Here is a 16112-nt window from a genome sequence, read left to right on the forward strand (position 1 = left end):
GTGTAAAGGCTGCAGTGCTTGTGGTATCACTCTGGGCCAGGCACATCCCAGCTGTCCTGAACACTGAGTAAGCACTGTGGCCACCCCTAAAGGAAAGATGCAAACTCAGTGGGCACTCTGAAAGTTCCCTGCTCTCACAGCTTTGCAACTTTTGGCAATGCTGCAGGACTCAGGCAGTTCCAGAACCCAAACCTGGAGGTAACAGCCACTGCCCTATAAATTTCTATGCTCAAACCTCTAAGAGGGGTAACTCAGACAAAGAATGATGCATACCAAAGAACACTGTTAAACAGTTAGGCTTGTGGTCTGCAAGAAGACTCTGGCCTCACAGTCATGTGTTCACATGTCATTACGTGATTGTTAACCACTGATATAATCTTTTTTTATATGTAATTGTGTGACAAGATACACTGGAGATTGAGGCTGCACTTAATTGCTGCCTCCACAACACCCAGTAACAAACAGATGGCGGGCACAGGTCACTTATTGACAAGCACACAGTTTATTTTCCTGCTTCTGTCAAGCAGTAATCTCAAACATGTGTTGGCCTCAGCTAAAACCTCACAGAAAAGACAAGGAAATCAAGCTTGGAACTGCATGTTTCCAAGAAGGGTCACCAGATGCTCATTCAACACTTTATTCCACCTCAACTACTCAAGTATTCTTATGGAAAGAAGAAACATCAACTATGGGATATGATGGTCATCTGCAATCCCCAGCAGACTGCTTTGGGCACTACCTGGGAACACAGCTGAACACTCAGAGGTATAACACAGATGCAGCAGGCAAGGGTCAAATTCAGGCAGTAGGAAGAGGGAAGACAGCAAACTAAGAAAAGCATGCTACTTACTTGCCTTCAGTGGATAAAAAATACAATACAATACAATACAATACAATACAATACAAATCAACTTGGCTGTGCAACTAGAGGTACAAGTGGTTTCCTCTATTAGCAGACTTTATATAGTTGAAACCTCTTTCAAAGACTGTCCTGGTCTAACCAAAGCTAGAGATCAGATAAAAGCAATACCAGATCCGTACACCTAAGCTAAGTAAATTTCAGGCACATCCTACCAACAGCACCAGAGGGTACCACGTGATCCACCCATCCAAGCAAAACAAACGGATGTAGTTTAAAATCTATCTTTCAAAAACTGCCACTGCTATTCGTGAAATGCAAAGCAAAAATATTTCTGAAGAACAAGCAATTTGTTTCCTGTCAATAATTGCAAGAAAGATCCATAAAAAGTGCAAGTAGTCATAAAGAATTCAGCACACGCTGTCTACACAGCACTCACAGCCATAAGGAAACTCTTATGTTCCCTGAGTCTGTTGAAAAAAATGCATACAGAGAATTGTAGATAGAATAGACGAGGATACCCAAACATTATGACAGTCACCTATGTTACAGCATTAAAAGCCAAAATATGTAACCATGTACATATGAGGTGACAGCAACGCATCAAAGCTACCTGTGGCAGCAGTGAACTTCCATACTAGATTCTCAAGACTTAAACATCTGCAAAAGATTTTAAACAAATCCCTAAAACTTTGTGGAAATGACAACTTAGCGATGTGCTTTTGAATTTCAAGTGAAAAGTAATAAAAATTCTCCTGTTTTTTCAGGGCGTGAAATAAAGTCGCCAAGCAAGTGTAAAAGGCAAACTTCGTGGTAGGAATTGATGTCCTGTGCACTGTGCTCTAGAGGGTTTTGTCACCACATCAGAAGAGGAACAAATGAACCACAAGAATATCCAAAGAAGGCTCAAGGGTACACGGAAAACAGAGTTGTGAGAAAGATTTACCTATGTGATATGGTCCACAGCCCAACACCATCACTCCACAGTCATCAAATTTTATATCGTGTTCCTGAGAAGGGAGAGAAAGAAGTCATTAGGGTCTGTACTCAGCAGCACCTAACTCCATGCTTCTCAGAACAAACAATGTGATGTGTTCAGCCCTTATCCAACATCCTGATCCTTCAGGGCGCAAGTCTGATGTCATTTACTGCAGTGTAAAAGAAGCACAGCTTCATTGGAACTGGTGGTGCTGCACTCAAACCAAAGGAGATTTGACACCCCCAGCCTGGCTATGTGAGCAGCTAAGGAGCTATGAGCTTTCACAAAAACAAATGCGATGACAGGCAAGTGAGACGTGAGTCCTGCATTCCTAGCACCTAACCTCTGCACAGAGAATGTCTGTACAGGTGATACAAGACAAGATCCTAACAACATAGGGGCATTAACACCAAATGCACTGGATCACTGGGCTCGATGAAAGGGGATCTGCATGCATTACCATCCAAAATAACTTCTGCAGAAACCAAGACATTTGCAAGATCTCCAGAAATACTGCAGCACAGGGGAAACAGATCAAACTAGACAGCAGTGAGCTTGTTGTTTTCAGCTGCACCTACCTGGCCGTTGTACGTGACGTAAAGGTAATTAGTTACCGCTGGGTATTCTGCTGCCAGTGTGTCAATCTGTATGGAGGAAGGAGAGCACAGACTGTGTCTTTGCCAGTGCAAGATTTTTCTCATGCAGTTCACTTTCCCTCCCCTCCTCCCCACACTTTCCTTTTCTTATTTCTGTCCTATTATTTTTTCCCACCATACCTTTCCTCAAAGGAACTTGATCTGAATCGTGATATGCTGGCAATGCAGCAGATGTCTGGCTTGCAGTTTAGGACAGCATGCTCTGCTCCCTACCTTCTCCTTCTAAGCTGCAGATTCAGCTCCACATCTACTTGGTAGAACAGCTTCACAGCCCAGGAGGTTTTCCCAGCCAGCTCTTCTTGCCTCTGCCTTCTCATTCTCTAGTGTCAGCCACTTACTACAGGTTACGTACATGGTAACTGGTCCATCTATGCCACCCACTACTCCTGATGTTCCCCTGAATGAACAGCTGAAACATTTCTAAGATGGAACACTGAACAGGGAATAGTATTAAAGTAGTCCAGACAAGAAATTTTATATGTTACCACTTAAAAATCTTTCCAATCTTCAAGTATTTTCGTGAATCCCCACTGGCAGTCCAAATGCTTGTGAATAATGAAGAATGTGACCTTAAGTCATTAGCACTACGTAAGTGTCTGCTGCTCATTACTGTTGCTATTACTGCAACTTGCACTTCATGGCTCAGGAAGAAACATATGCTTTGATGCCACAAATGCTGCATAAGTCAAACGACCTTATTAAGGGTACCTTGGCACAGAAATCAATCCAGCACAGCAATGTCATGTGCAAGAAAGAAGGTAGTGCAAAAGCAGACGTGTTCCTGTAGGCCAGGTGAGGACACAGAAGGAAAAGAGCAGCTGGGTAACAGAAGGAGATTTGGCATCTGGAATTGGGCCTGAGGATACAGATGGGCTTTTTCGGAAACATTGCATAGCTTAGATTGGCTCTGTTGGTTTTTTTCCCCCCTCTTAAGGACAAAAAAAACCAACCCAGCTGGTGGCAGTTTAATACCCACATACCTTAAATGCAGCAACAGAACACCTAGCAAAGCACTTGTGACACTGCCATGAATACTAGATGAGCTCATTACACTCTGTGCTATCACAATGAATAGCAAATGAACCCATAGCAATAGGGCACTTCAAATAAAGTATTACCCTGTAAAAAGTTACAACCGGCACAAAAGACATATGACACTTCTTATGGTCACCCCATGGTGGACCAGAATCAGACTTCTCAGCCATCTTCTGAAGCCAGGTAGCTGCATTCCCACCTCAGCCACAGAGAAAATGAAAAAGTCAGCATCTCCTTGGGGATATTCACCTACAAATTCCTGACATTGCAGTGAGCCTTGCAGTGCAGAGGTAAAAGCTAAATGGGCAAAATTTGCTCACTTACAAAGTCAGTACCACAACTCCCTCTAATGACAATGCAGCCACGATTTTCACTTTGTTTACCTCAACTGTTCCTAAGGACAAAGAGCCCTCCTCAGAAGCTCCCTCCCCAACCAGTGACATTTCTCATGGTACCTTTTTCACCCAGGGCACTACATTCTTCCTTATTCTCAGCTGGCGGCACTGGACTTCAGTCAGTCCCAGGCATTTCCCAATCTGTCTGTCTGAGAAGCCCATCTGTTTGGCTTTCCTCATCAGCTCTTCTGGAATTTCTTCACTGGTACTAGAGAAACAAACAGAAGAAAAGAGCTGCATGAAGCTTTACAGCAATATTTAGATGACACGTGAGTACTCGTGCCTTCCAAAGCGCACTGAGGTGCAGTTGCTACAGAAGTATGCACATAAAGGCAAGAAAAAGACGACGACCCAGCTAAACCATGCAATCCTTGTACATAAAAGATCGTTGTTTTTATGCTGGATGTCCCACAGAGATGCCTATTAGGCAAAGCCCACAGGTAGACTACTGATGCTGAGAAATGAAACATTTTCTTTCATCACTGTTTGAGGCAGGACTGGCCCTTGCTGGGCCTGCAATCTTGCAGGCAGCATTCTCCACCAAGCTAGTACAAGGCCACTGTGCTCACAACACCTGTATGATCAGTTACCATTGCAGGCCCCACAGATGACTTTTTTTGATTTCTTGGATTCAGTATCCCCACATCTCCATGCCCAAACCTCTTTTCCCTTCTGTCAGTCTCAAATTTCTTTCATGTCATTTGTGCTATTTCTTCAATTGTTAAAAGGAGGAGACAAGGTAAACCAGGGTCTCTCAATACTTCTGTAAGTCCTTGCTCTCTCATTTCTGCTTCTAAAGAGTCCTACTTTTTGCTATTTATTTCAGATACACTGTTTCCCCCCACTCCTCAATGCAGCTCATGGCTTCTTGTCCACTTTGAGTTTTTCACCTTCTCCATTCCCTCTTCATATTCTCCATCACACACTTTTTTCTCTCCCACACTGTTTCTGTTTCACTTTGTTTTGACTCCACCTATACCCCTGATAGTTCCTGCCTGTCTGTTTCTAAGCTACCTTTTCTAATCCTAGCTTTTGCAAAAACATAAAAAAGCCTATGTATTTTTATCAGCACTTCTGCTTTTCATCTTCATTGCCAAGAGCATCCTTGCCTGCCCAATAAATCAATATTTTATGAGCAAGCAAGCTCTGATTCAGGAAAAAGGAAATGATTAACAAACAAGCAATTTTCCTAAATCAGAGCTTTTGAATTATGTCCTTTGCTTGATGGTATTTTAAAATAAATAGCATTATGTTATTTGAGTGGAAGGAGAGGGTAAGGCCGCTTCATTGGAATGTGTCAGCAAGCTGAAGCATGAAAGACAGCCATTGGATTGGATTTTCCACTTCAGCTTGTGGAGCAGCTTCACTGCCCTCAGTGAAGCCAGGCTAGCAGCGAAACAGGTGAGTCACAGAAGCGTCAAACCAGCTAATTTTGAGAGTAGCCCTGCAGACAAGAAACTTCTGGGTTCAAACCCCTGGATAGGTGGGCTTTGCTCTATGACTTCCCCCATATCACCTCTCCTTCTTCTGCAGTGTGAGAAGAGGATACTCCATACAGCTGTAACAGTGTCAGCCAGGTCGGTGAATACTTGCAGAAAGGAAGCAATCCCTGTAACTGCTATCCTTGGAACCACATCCCAACCTGGCAACCACAGGTAGCAATCAGCGTGCCATATGCATGGATGACTCCTGGCAGGAGGATCCCGTGCACCCTTGTCTCCTCCACAGTCCACCACATTGCTTTCCTTACTCCAACAGATGCTGCCCTTTGCTAACCATAAGGAAATGGTCCTGCCTAATTGAGGTTGAGCTTCCTGGTTTTTGGAAGGGCTTCCCAAAACAATATGCGCTTTGCAGCAACGCGGAAGCTCGATGAAAACCTGCAGCTTCCCTGCACTAACTCCTTCACTGCAAAAACTCCTCTGCTTCTGCAGAGCCCTTTCCACCTTCTGACTTCAGAGGCAGAACTTCCTGTATGACGAAGCATCAGAACTGGAGGTATGGATGAGTGCTTTGCAAGAGGAACCACAGCAAGCAAAACCTGCCAATTCCCTGGCAAAGCAGATGCTAGCCATCACCAGCTATTAGGAAGGACACAGCCACATCAGACTCCTCTCCTAGGTTTGGCATTCCCAAGGTACAAATGAGCAGACCTGATGACCCCAAGAAAACGAGCCTGTTCCCCTGCACGCTTGCTCCCTCGCTTTCACTGTCTCAGAAGCACACATTGCTGGCTGTCATCTGATTACCGACGGAAAAAGAAAATTGCCTTCATTTGCAGCTTATTTCAATTCACTTTTTTTCAGCTCTCATTATAACAATATCATCCATTGTCACCCTGCCAGAAGGATGGGCAGAAAAGAAGCAGCCATGATTTTGCAATACGATTCCCTTTGTCTTAGGCTAGCAGCTTAAATCACATCAGGTCATTACTAGGACATCCTAGTCTGGCTAAAGACATCCACTCAAATAGGTAAGGGAAGGGAAGGGAAATAACGAGTACACAGGAGTAAAGCTGACTGCCTAAAAGAGAAGTAAGAGTTTTCCCTCTGCTACTCCCAATGCATGCCAAAGATAAGAGGTATGGCTTTGAATGTGGTTAAGACAAAACACGTGGTGGGAACCTCTACACAAGAAGTATCTGGACAGGAAGGGTTTCCTCATTTCTCGTGCTATGGAGTTTAATATGGAGAAAAGGCACCTGGATCATCATGAGGCAGGAAAAATGAGAACTGGCAATCCTGCCCTGTGGATGTAAGAATTTTGCCATTAGATAATTAAAGGAAACCAGCGCAAATCAAATACTCAGTGCTGCTTTCCAACGTCTTCAAACCAGAATCTGCCCTAAGATTTCCATTCACTAATAACGATGACTTATCAGATTTATATCCCAACTTTCACCTGAAGAATATTAAGAAACATGCAAACAGTAGGCAGTGCGATGTTTATATTGCAGATAGCAATACTGAGACACACAGAGGTAAAGGGGAAATGAATTTTTAGATCCAGCATTAACCTAATGCTATTCCCACAGTCTGTGCTCCCAGACAGCCCATTAGACATGCTGGAGACAATAAAGGCAGCAAGGGCAGCCTCACGCTCATTCCCCTTTGAACAGTTAGGTGCAAATGACCCTTTCAAGAGCTCATCAGAAATCCAACACTAAAATGAGAAGCAAAAAAACAACCATTAAAACATTCAGTTCTGACTATTGCCAAACTCATGACCCAGTCCAACATAATCAGCTCCACCTTCCCCTGGGGCATCACTTTTTCTTCATACACAGACCACGAGCTTCCAAAGACTGAACCTCCTTGTTAGTTTATACTCCGTTCTGAAATAAGGGCAGATTAAGTGGCCATTAAATGGCTCCTTTTCCTAACATGCACCTTCACAACACGACAAAAGTTTGAGAGCTTCAAAACCAGACTATCAGACTCCCTCTACACTGCCATCATCATTCCTTGCAAAGCTAAGCCCCCGGCACATTTTGCAAGTTAATAACAATACAAACATTGCTTGTGCTTCCTTTTCAGGTTCCAGAGTTGATTTGTTATTGCCGTTTGCTTAAAATTCTACCCTGCCACCTTTCCAACTCCATACGCTTGCTTCTTCAGTGATAAATGCTAAGAGGAAACGGAATAAATACCCTGTAATGAGGAAATTTTCACCTGGCACAGAGGACCTGGGGAAATCTATTAACTGACTGGAAGAATGCTGGCACTGTTGCAATTACCAGGACAGGCAGCTTGCTCCAGCACGGCCCTCTCTTTCACTTGACTGCTTTCACCTGATCTTTAGGAGTGTTGCTAAATAAACATGTCAGTGGAAAGCTCCAATCTCCATATGCAAAGTGCTCTTTTTCTTGGCCTGGCCTGGGCACGCAGGAAGGATCTGCAAAAATGAGCACACTCCACCTCAGTCTGTCAGTCTCAAATGTAGCTCCTCCTCATTCTGCAGCCCAGTCAACAGTTTGGCTCTTGCAAGCCAAGAGGACCAAAAGCAAAAAGCACTGGAGCCAGAATCCCGACGTCCTGAGAAATCTCTTCCTTCTACAGGAGCATCAAAGACATGGAAGGTTTCAAAAGCCTCCTTGATGTCAGGCTGCATTGTATCCAAATAGGTATCCTCCCTTCCTCCATTTGCCTACTACAAGGCCCTTAGTGGCACGCTCACTTGCTCCTCGTGTTTTACAGCATTTTGAAAGTGCTACAATTAAAATAATGAGATCAGTGTACAAATTCTCTCTCTGCTACTCTTCTTGAGGAGACCGACTGTGACCTTCCTTCCCCTCCTAAGAAACCCCTGAGATGACTGACAAAAAGCTCAAAGGAGAGCTCAGGGATGCAGGAACTGTAAACCAACAAGCCTTGCTCACTGAACAACCACCACTTCAGAGCCCTGCATCTATACTGTTTTGATTCCTGGGCTAATCAATCTCATTGTGATCATCTTTATTTAAGTAACAGGAGCCTCACATTGTGCCCCAAGACCTGAATGACTCACATCTACAACTGAGTGATGTGCCAAAACAGCAGCTCAAACAGCCAAAGGAATGGGTCATGGATGCTTCCTCAAAGCCTGTCTTCCACTCCAGATAAAAAGAGAGCTTTGAGGGCTCTCCTGGTACGTTGGGATGCAGATTCCCCAGAGCCAGTGTGTACATCACTAGAAGAGGCTCCCCAATGGCTTTTAAAGGGCAATGCCTGGCTATCACGTGTGTCAAAGAGGAAAATGCATACCGAGTCTTCACAAATGTAGAGGTGCTTTGAAGGAAAACACAGCTGCAAATTTATTACCTATGGCTCTTCTAAGACAAATAGGAAGTATCTCACACTGGATCTTCACAAAGCACAAACAACTGCACTGAATAACTGCTTATACCATATTCTCCTCATGTATTGAATTCCTAATTTGTTCCTGAGCCTACTCTGCCCTCCAGTTCACTCAGAAGACAAAAGTAATCTTCCCAGTTAGTTAAAATAGCGTACAACAAATTTGTCAGTGACAGCTCCTCAAACAGTATAAATCAGAGCTGCCTCCTTTACAGTCACCAGACCAGCTCCATATTATACCCACACGAGATCTCGCCTGTGCTCTCTGACCTGTCCCAAAACACGCAAGCCAGCAGAAAAACTGTTATTGAGAAGAGCAGGTGTGCAATTCGCACTGCGGAAGAACAGATGTTATCGATGGCCTGTCTGATCTTTCCTCCTTCCTTGTTTCCAGGTCATCTGCTGGAGTCAGGCTTTAATTCCAAAACCTGTGGCTACTCCACCGTGGTGATGCTTTGAACTCGAGTCACGCTTCCAGCGAGCTGCTCACAATGCACACCTTTCACAGAGCCAAGGGCATGAGCTTCTAAAAGGAATTCACAGTAAACAACTTCTATCACGGGCCACAGAGCAGAGCACCCGGCTACAAACACTGGGCTCAGAAGGGTCTCCACCCTCACTCTGCTTTCCCATCTATCAGCCTGGCTCCTTCAGAAGGAACCACAACTCTCACAATTGCCCTCATCCCTTTCAAGCAAACCAGAGGCCAGCAAGTGCTTTTATTCCACAGTGCAAGGGCATGCTCTCCTCCACGCACTCCTTGTGCATGGCCATGGTTCTCAGGGAGCACAGAATTAGGACCAAATAAAAATAATAATGGCCTCACTGCAGATAGTCAAGGGACAGATACTGATCCCCAAAGAGGCTTTATCTGCCTTTACTCAGGCCATCAAAGCATCCTAGACAAACATGCTTCAGATATTACTTCTAAGTTAGCGCTTCAGTTGTGCCCTTGGGGATGAATAGAACATTTGACTCCACTGCAAATCTGACTTATTCTGGACTGCATCTATTACCCGGCCTTATCTAGGTCAGCTGGATGGGAGCTGCTCAAATTTCCTCCTCTTTCACAAGCTGTCAGCACAACAAATAGCCAGCAGGGTCACTCCAGGGCCCTGCCCTTCCATTTTCTCTCATGGAACGGGCAAGGCCAAATCCCAGGAACTCAATTCCGACAACAGTGCAACCTGCTCCACTGCTATTGCTCTATCCACCATTATTCACAGACCAAAAGCATGGGATGGTGCTTTCTCTCTCCATTTACATATGTATATGTGTATGAGCAGTAGGGAAAATGGCAGTTAAGATTACCTTACTGAAGACAGGAGGTAACATTAAAAAACCAACAATGGAAGTTCAAACTTCAAATGAGAAACGCGCAGGTCACAGGAGAAAGAGCAAGGGCATATATTTGATGTGTGTGATTTCACTGGATATTCTTGCAGGTACCGACAAAATGGCTTTCTTTTCCCAATTCAACTCAGGTCATTTGCTTTCCTGCAGCCAAATCACATCACCTGAAACAACCCTTTCTCCATCTTACAGGATCCAGAGGCAGAGCTGAATAGAAATATTGTCGTAGCATTACCACATAGGCTCACAGGCACCTGGTCCAACCCTTTTGAAAGAAGTTTGCTGGGACAAATGTAAATTAAGCAATGGGTGCCTTTCCCATTCTCAGCTGTATCTCCAAATGACTGACCTTGTTAATATACCAGTAAGACAAATGTTGGTAAGGCAGAAAAGTTTGTGTTCCCCATGACATTCCCTACATAACATTTTGCACATGGAAACACCTTCTCTGGATAAATCAGTGAGGCCTTGTTCTCCCTTTGAATCACCCCATACAGCCATGGCAAGGTGATGTGAACTCTGCCTGATGGACTGCTCACACAGTTCTCCTTCTGCCTCTGATCCCCCTTCCCCATCTGCCTGACGTATGCATTAATTCTAGCTCTGAATTTCCTCTGGGCAGAGACCATCTCCTTGCTACCAGTTTCTACAACAGCTCGCTAAGCCCAAATCAAGATTCTTGGCAGATCCAACACTTCACTGCAAATTATTCCAAAACCACTCAGAAGACATTAAAGAAAAAAAAAAAGCAAGAAATGGGTACAACTGAACAAAAAAGAAAACTGCCTTGGAACGGGGCAAATGCTTTTGCTTGCAGTAACTGTATTTCAGTAACAAAGATTTCAAGCTATGGTTGTGTCACAGCCCATTCTTTTCAGTTGGGAATAATCCCACAGCACAGGTAAAAACTCAATGCCAGGCATGCTGGGGACTGGAAACAGCTGGTTGCACAGGCATGCCAAGTCTCATTTGCATCACTCAATTAGCTTTCCCTTGGCTATTGGAGAGATGTGTTTCCTGATGTGGCTCACTAGACCAGCCCCTCAAGCTCAGGTCACTAGTGCTTTTTCCCTGTTCTCTGCATTCAACATAATGCAGCTGGACAGTCCATCTCCTCCTTTTGATGCAGTTTATGAGCTAAGCTGATTTCCTTGAGAGTGTTGGAGTTAGAATAGCAGAGTGAAAAATCTGCACTGACCAATAAATGAAACGAACTTAATTAACATCATCAGCAATCAGTGCTGTGTTGCATGAATTTCCTTACAACAGATGCAACACTGGTTGGTGATACAAATGCAAGGTTTGACACTGCCAAAGCACTTGCTCTAGCAGGCCTCCTGTAATCCCTTGCTAAGTGACCAGGAGGATGAAATCAGTGCGGGATGGTACTAGCTACTGGTAGTATTACTGCCACCCACCTCTAGCAGGGAAAGGGAAAACAGCCTTCGTGATTAAGGACGGTACAGAGCAATTAGCATCTGTGGAGGAATGGTGGATTTATAGCAGCCGAGGCTTTGATCGACCCCTGGGATGCTAAGTGCATGTTCCAGAGCATGGCACTCCGACAGCAGGAAAACCAATCTGATTCTGGGCTTTTTTTCATCTTCTTCCTTGGGAGCAGTGCGTATACATTTTAAGGCACTCAAGACAAATACAACATGACACAGATGTTAGAGGGCAAATGTTTGTGCAGCCCAACAATAGATTTCTGTAAGTAATCAAGCTACTACTTCTCTTCGACATCTCCCTCCACATTTATTTTTGTTTAGCTCTAGATTCAGCTTGTTCTGGGGGGCAAAGGAGACCAATAGCCGCTCAATTAAAACTGCGCAGCTGGTCAGAGGAATGAAATCCAAGCAGGCCAATTCAGTGATCTACTGGCTTCGGTGCGCTCCCAGTGCCATCATGTGGTGAAACATGGTTAGGACAGCAAACATTGAAAGTGGAAAAGCTGGCCAACATGTAGCCAATAACTCAGCAAGGAGGTGCTCCCAACCTCATAAACCATGAAAGGAAAGCTCAAGTCAGCAAGAGGCTGGAACTGAAATACAGCCAGGCACTTTAATTTACTGCTATCTTTCCTACTTAGTTTTATACTGTCATTTTTCTTCAGGAAAGAAGATTTATATTTAAATATGTCTGGGCTTACAGGCATTTGAAAGTGCAGTACAAAAGCAACACGTACCACACAATCACAGAAAGGCAGAAAAGCTTAAAAATCAATTTTCCAGGAGAAATAAAATGCACTGCATTTGATTCTCAGGTGTAGTAAGTCAGGACAGCTCTCTGAAGGCAAACCTATCCTAGGTATGTGAGTGCAGCCTACCATTGTTACTGCAGGCCGTCTCCACATTTCCAGTCTTAGCCTCGATGATACAGCATGGATTTTCCAAAACAAACTAGCATTTTCAAGATGCCTACAAGCAGCAAGAAAACCTGAATGCTTAATGAACTTCCTAATCTCCAAAGAGTGTTCTCAGACATCTACTTCACCTGGGTGAGACAGTGACCTGGGGTTTAAGACCGCATCACTCATACTGTGTGCCAAAATGAACCTCTCAGCATCAGGTACCACAGTTTTCACAGCAGAATTATTCCCAGACACACCAGTGCGCCCAAGGACAAGACTGTTTGTTTGTCTTACTGCTTCACTTCCTTCAGGATCTTCTCCATGTTCACAATGCTGCGCATCTTACACAGGAACCATTTGTCAATGGCCGTGAGCTTGTGAATGACATCCACAGGGACTCCCTTTTCCAAGGCCTGCCAAAAAGAGGAAAGCACCAATCAGATGCTTGAATATATGCTCTGTAAATAGAGCAAAGAGCAGCAGCAACTATGTAACACAAAGACGCAAGTGGCAGAAAAGGCAAGCAAATCAAGGGTCTGTCACGGTCGTCCAAACTGAGCCCAAGCAGAATGCAGGGAGAGACCAGTCATTTCCACAAGTAAGAACTGGCTTCTGCCTGAACAAGAGAGAGAATTTGCTTCTTCTAAGCCAATAGCCAAAATGCAACCAATGGCCCGGTGGCTACCAAATATAAGTGCCTTAACCACATGCAGCCTGACACATTCACTCTGCAGTACCTGCATCCTCATCTCACCCCTTGCCATCAAATCACTTCAATTTCTGTCCCACTGTGAATTTGTAGCTGCTAATGCTAAACAAGACGGTCCAAATTCTCATCTGTGGAGAAACTCCCTGCTTTGGAGCATAAGCTTCGATTTGCCCATTAAAAATAACACTTGACTCAAAACATATGGCTTTGGAATACATACCTCTGAAGTAGAGTCCAGTCCAGGGTGACAATTTGCAGCCACAGCATGACTATCTTTTCTGGGCCACATTTTTTTTTGTTTTATTTTTGTATTGTTGTTTTTTGGTTGTTTATTTTTATCAAACTATTTGTGCCATGGAGCTAAAAGGCTCCCCACAGAGTTACCGTAGAAAAGATTGTTTGACAGGACACTGCAATATTAAAAAAGATCTTGAAGAGAGCCCCCCAGTATGACAGTTGCAACTTCCATTGCTGATACTTCCTGGGTCTCACCAGCAGCGTGCAGTTACAACTCTCCTGATAAAACAACTATAATCAACTATAATGATAATACCAGCATGCTATCTTTGCTGAGCTGAAGTAATAAAACTCATTAATTTGTTACTAAGCTTAATTGTTTCCTTGCAGGGCAACATCCCTGGAACAAAGCCAGAGCAATGCCACTGAAGAAAACTCTAGCATTCATCTGGCGATGAGCTTAGCACACTGCACAACGACATTTTTTCTTCAAGTTATCAGGCCAAGGTCACTGAGCCCCATAAGCTCAAAGCTAACGTGACCACATACACTTAATCTACTTAGGACACCATTTAAAAGTCTTCCGTGGGAAACTGGAGAAAACAAATGCCTACGTCTCCCTTGTCAGAGGATAGAAAGAGAAAATAAACTACCTTCATCCCCATAGAATGTATCTGGAGAGAGAGACAAGACTACATTTGCAGACAGCTTTTACTCCCAAACTACTATGCCACAGGGGTAAATCAAGTTTCCAAGCAGAAAATCCCTGCAGGGTTTGATCAGTGGTGGTGAACAGCACTCAGAGTGCTTTGCTCTATTCATACCTACACGGCAAAGTACACAGAGAGCTACAAAAACAAACAGAGCCTTTCAGCAGGGCTGCTTGACTTTAAAGCCCTGCTCACCTCCAAGGGCCTTCTGTCTCCAGGCAAGCACCAGGAGCTGGCTCAGCCACCTGTGCTGTCTCCAGGGCCACCATGTTCATCCCTTCCATCTCACCCCGGCTCCCAAATGAAGTATGTAGCTGGTTGTGGACAGGAGCGCAAGGGCAAGGTGACATGTCTGCAGTGAGGACAACAGGGAGATCAGGACCCCAGTGTGAAATGGTACAGACTGAGCCCACAGCATAAATCCACTGGTATACAATCCCTAAGAGAGTCTACAGAAGACCCTATATAACCTGAACAGTCCTTCCTGTTCATCAGCTGCAGTTACACCCTTGCACGCTCTGCCCAAAGAACAACTCTCATCCATTTCAGCCTCTCTCCTGCTGCCCCTTTAAAAAAAAAAATATATATATATATATATAGCAACAAGGATTCCCAATACAACAGCAAATGCTTTGAATGGCAACTGAACTTTCTTCTTTTTCACCTGAACAGTTACCATTTAAATCACCCAAACAAAGGAGAGAGAGAAAACTTGAGGAGCCTTCCAGAGATGAGGAGTGGGGCTTGTAGGCAGGAAAAGTCACACAATGAAGCTCCATCCTGTTTCAAACAAAGCTGACAGCTAATGGGGACTAACTCTCAGCTTTTAAATGTCAGCAAGGTGGAAAGGAATTTCCAGGCCCACAGCCCCAGCTGCTGGAAGTACCTCTCACTGATACTGCTTGCCTCAGTTATTAATGGGGAAGAACGAGTGCACAGTGTGAGACGGAGGCTTCATGAGGAGGGATTAAGATTTTTATCTCGTGGGGTTTTTTTGATGGTTCCTAGTGAAAATGTCACCAACAGGGAGCACCCAGAGCGTTAACTGTGGCCCAAACTTACCTTTACCTTCCTAAATCCTGTGTTAGCATGGGGCTGAGATTAACCTTTACAGAAGTCCCCAAAGCCACTCAGAGAGATGAGAAAATATTGGACCTCAGTTGCCAGAGAAAGCTGTAATAGAGACCAAGTACAGCTGCAGAAGGATGTTCTACACTTATGAAGACACGTATTTCCCCAGCTTGAAAAGCAAGAGTCAACAGCTGGACAGGCACAGAACATTGTGTGCTTTTCATTAAGGTCATTTATAATAGGAACAGTGAAAAACTCTTTACAAATACAAGCACAACCCTAGGTCCCCTTACTCAAAAGGGCTTATGAGCTCTCCACACAAATAGGACGGGCTTAAAAGACTCCACCAAACAAAGTCAGTGATACAAAACACAGTAAATGGGCTTTCACTACCAAAAAGTTTGCAACTTAAATAAAACAAAAATAATAATAATAATTTAAAAAAACAGGTTTGCAGACTTAAGAAAACAACAACAAAAGTCTTAAGCATGTTCTATACAAGACAACTGTCCTCTTCATTCAGAGCATGCTGAGGCCTTGGCACAGGTTGCCCAAGAAGTTGTGAATGCCCCATCCCTGGAAGCATTCAAGGCAAGGCTGGATGGGACACTGGGCAGACTGAGCTGGTGGGAGTTGTCCCTGCTGTGGGCACAGATTGGACCAGATAGGCCTTAAGGTTCCTTCCATCCCAAACCATCCTGCAATTCTATGATTCTCTTCATAGAGATGGATAAGTTAGCTGCAAAATGCCAACATATGAAACTGCACTTTTGGTAAAGTTGCACTTTTGGTTTGGTAAACTAACTACCCATGAGATACACACAGGCAAACACCTTGAAACTGAAGGCAGAAATAATTTGGTACCCTAGCTCCCTTGTGGTAACACTCACCCATAGACCTCAAAAGGTGTTGCAATTTGCCTA

The 16112-nt window shown here is 44.1% G+C and overlaps 1 protein-coding gene across 3 annotated transcripts in view; it reads right to left on the minus strand.

Moving 5' to 3' along the window:
• Positions 1-16112, minus strand: part of CPS1 (carbamoyl-phosphate synthase 1) — a 101062-nt gene that overhangs the window by 29484 nt on the left and 55466 nt on the right. For all 3 annotated transcript variants that reach the window (XM_042822270.1, XM_042822267.1, XM_042822268.1), the window contains 4 exons: positions 12757-12875; positions 3985-4132; positions 2417-2482; positions 1806-1869 (listed from right to left, as the gene is read on the minus strand). In XM_042822270.1, the coding sequence (XP_042678204.1) occupies positions 1806-1869; positions 2417-2482; positions 3985-4132; positions 12757-12875 (397 nt within the window). The remainder of the gene's footprint in view (positions 1-1805; positions 1870-2416; positions 2483-3984; positions 4133-12756; positions 12876-16112) is intronic.

Source organism: Centrocercus urophasianus, unplaced genomic scaffold (genome assembly GCF_019232065.1).
Source record: "Centrocercus urophasianus isolate 14NV4802_14NV808 unplaced genomic scaffold, USGS_Curo_1.0 seq_20, whole genome shotgun sequence".
NCBI classification, from domain to species: Eukaryota; Metazoa; Chordata; class Aves; order Galliformes; family Phasianidae; genus Centrocercus; species Centrocercus urophasianus.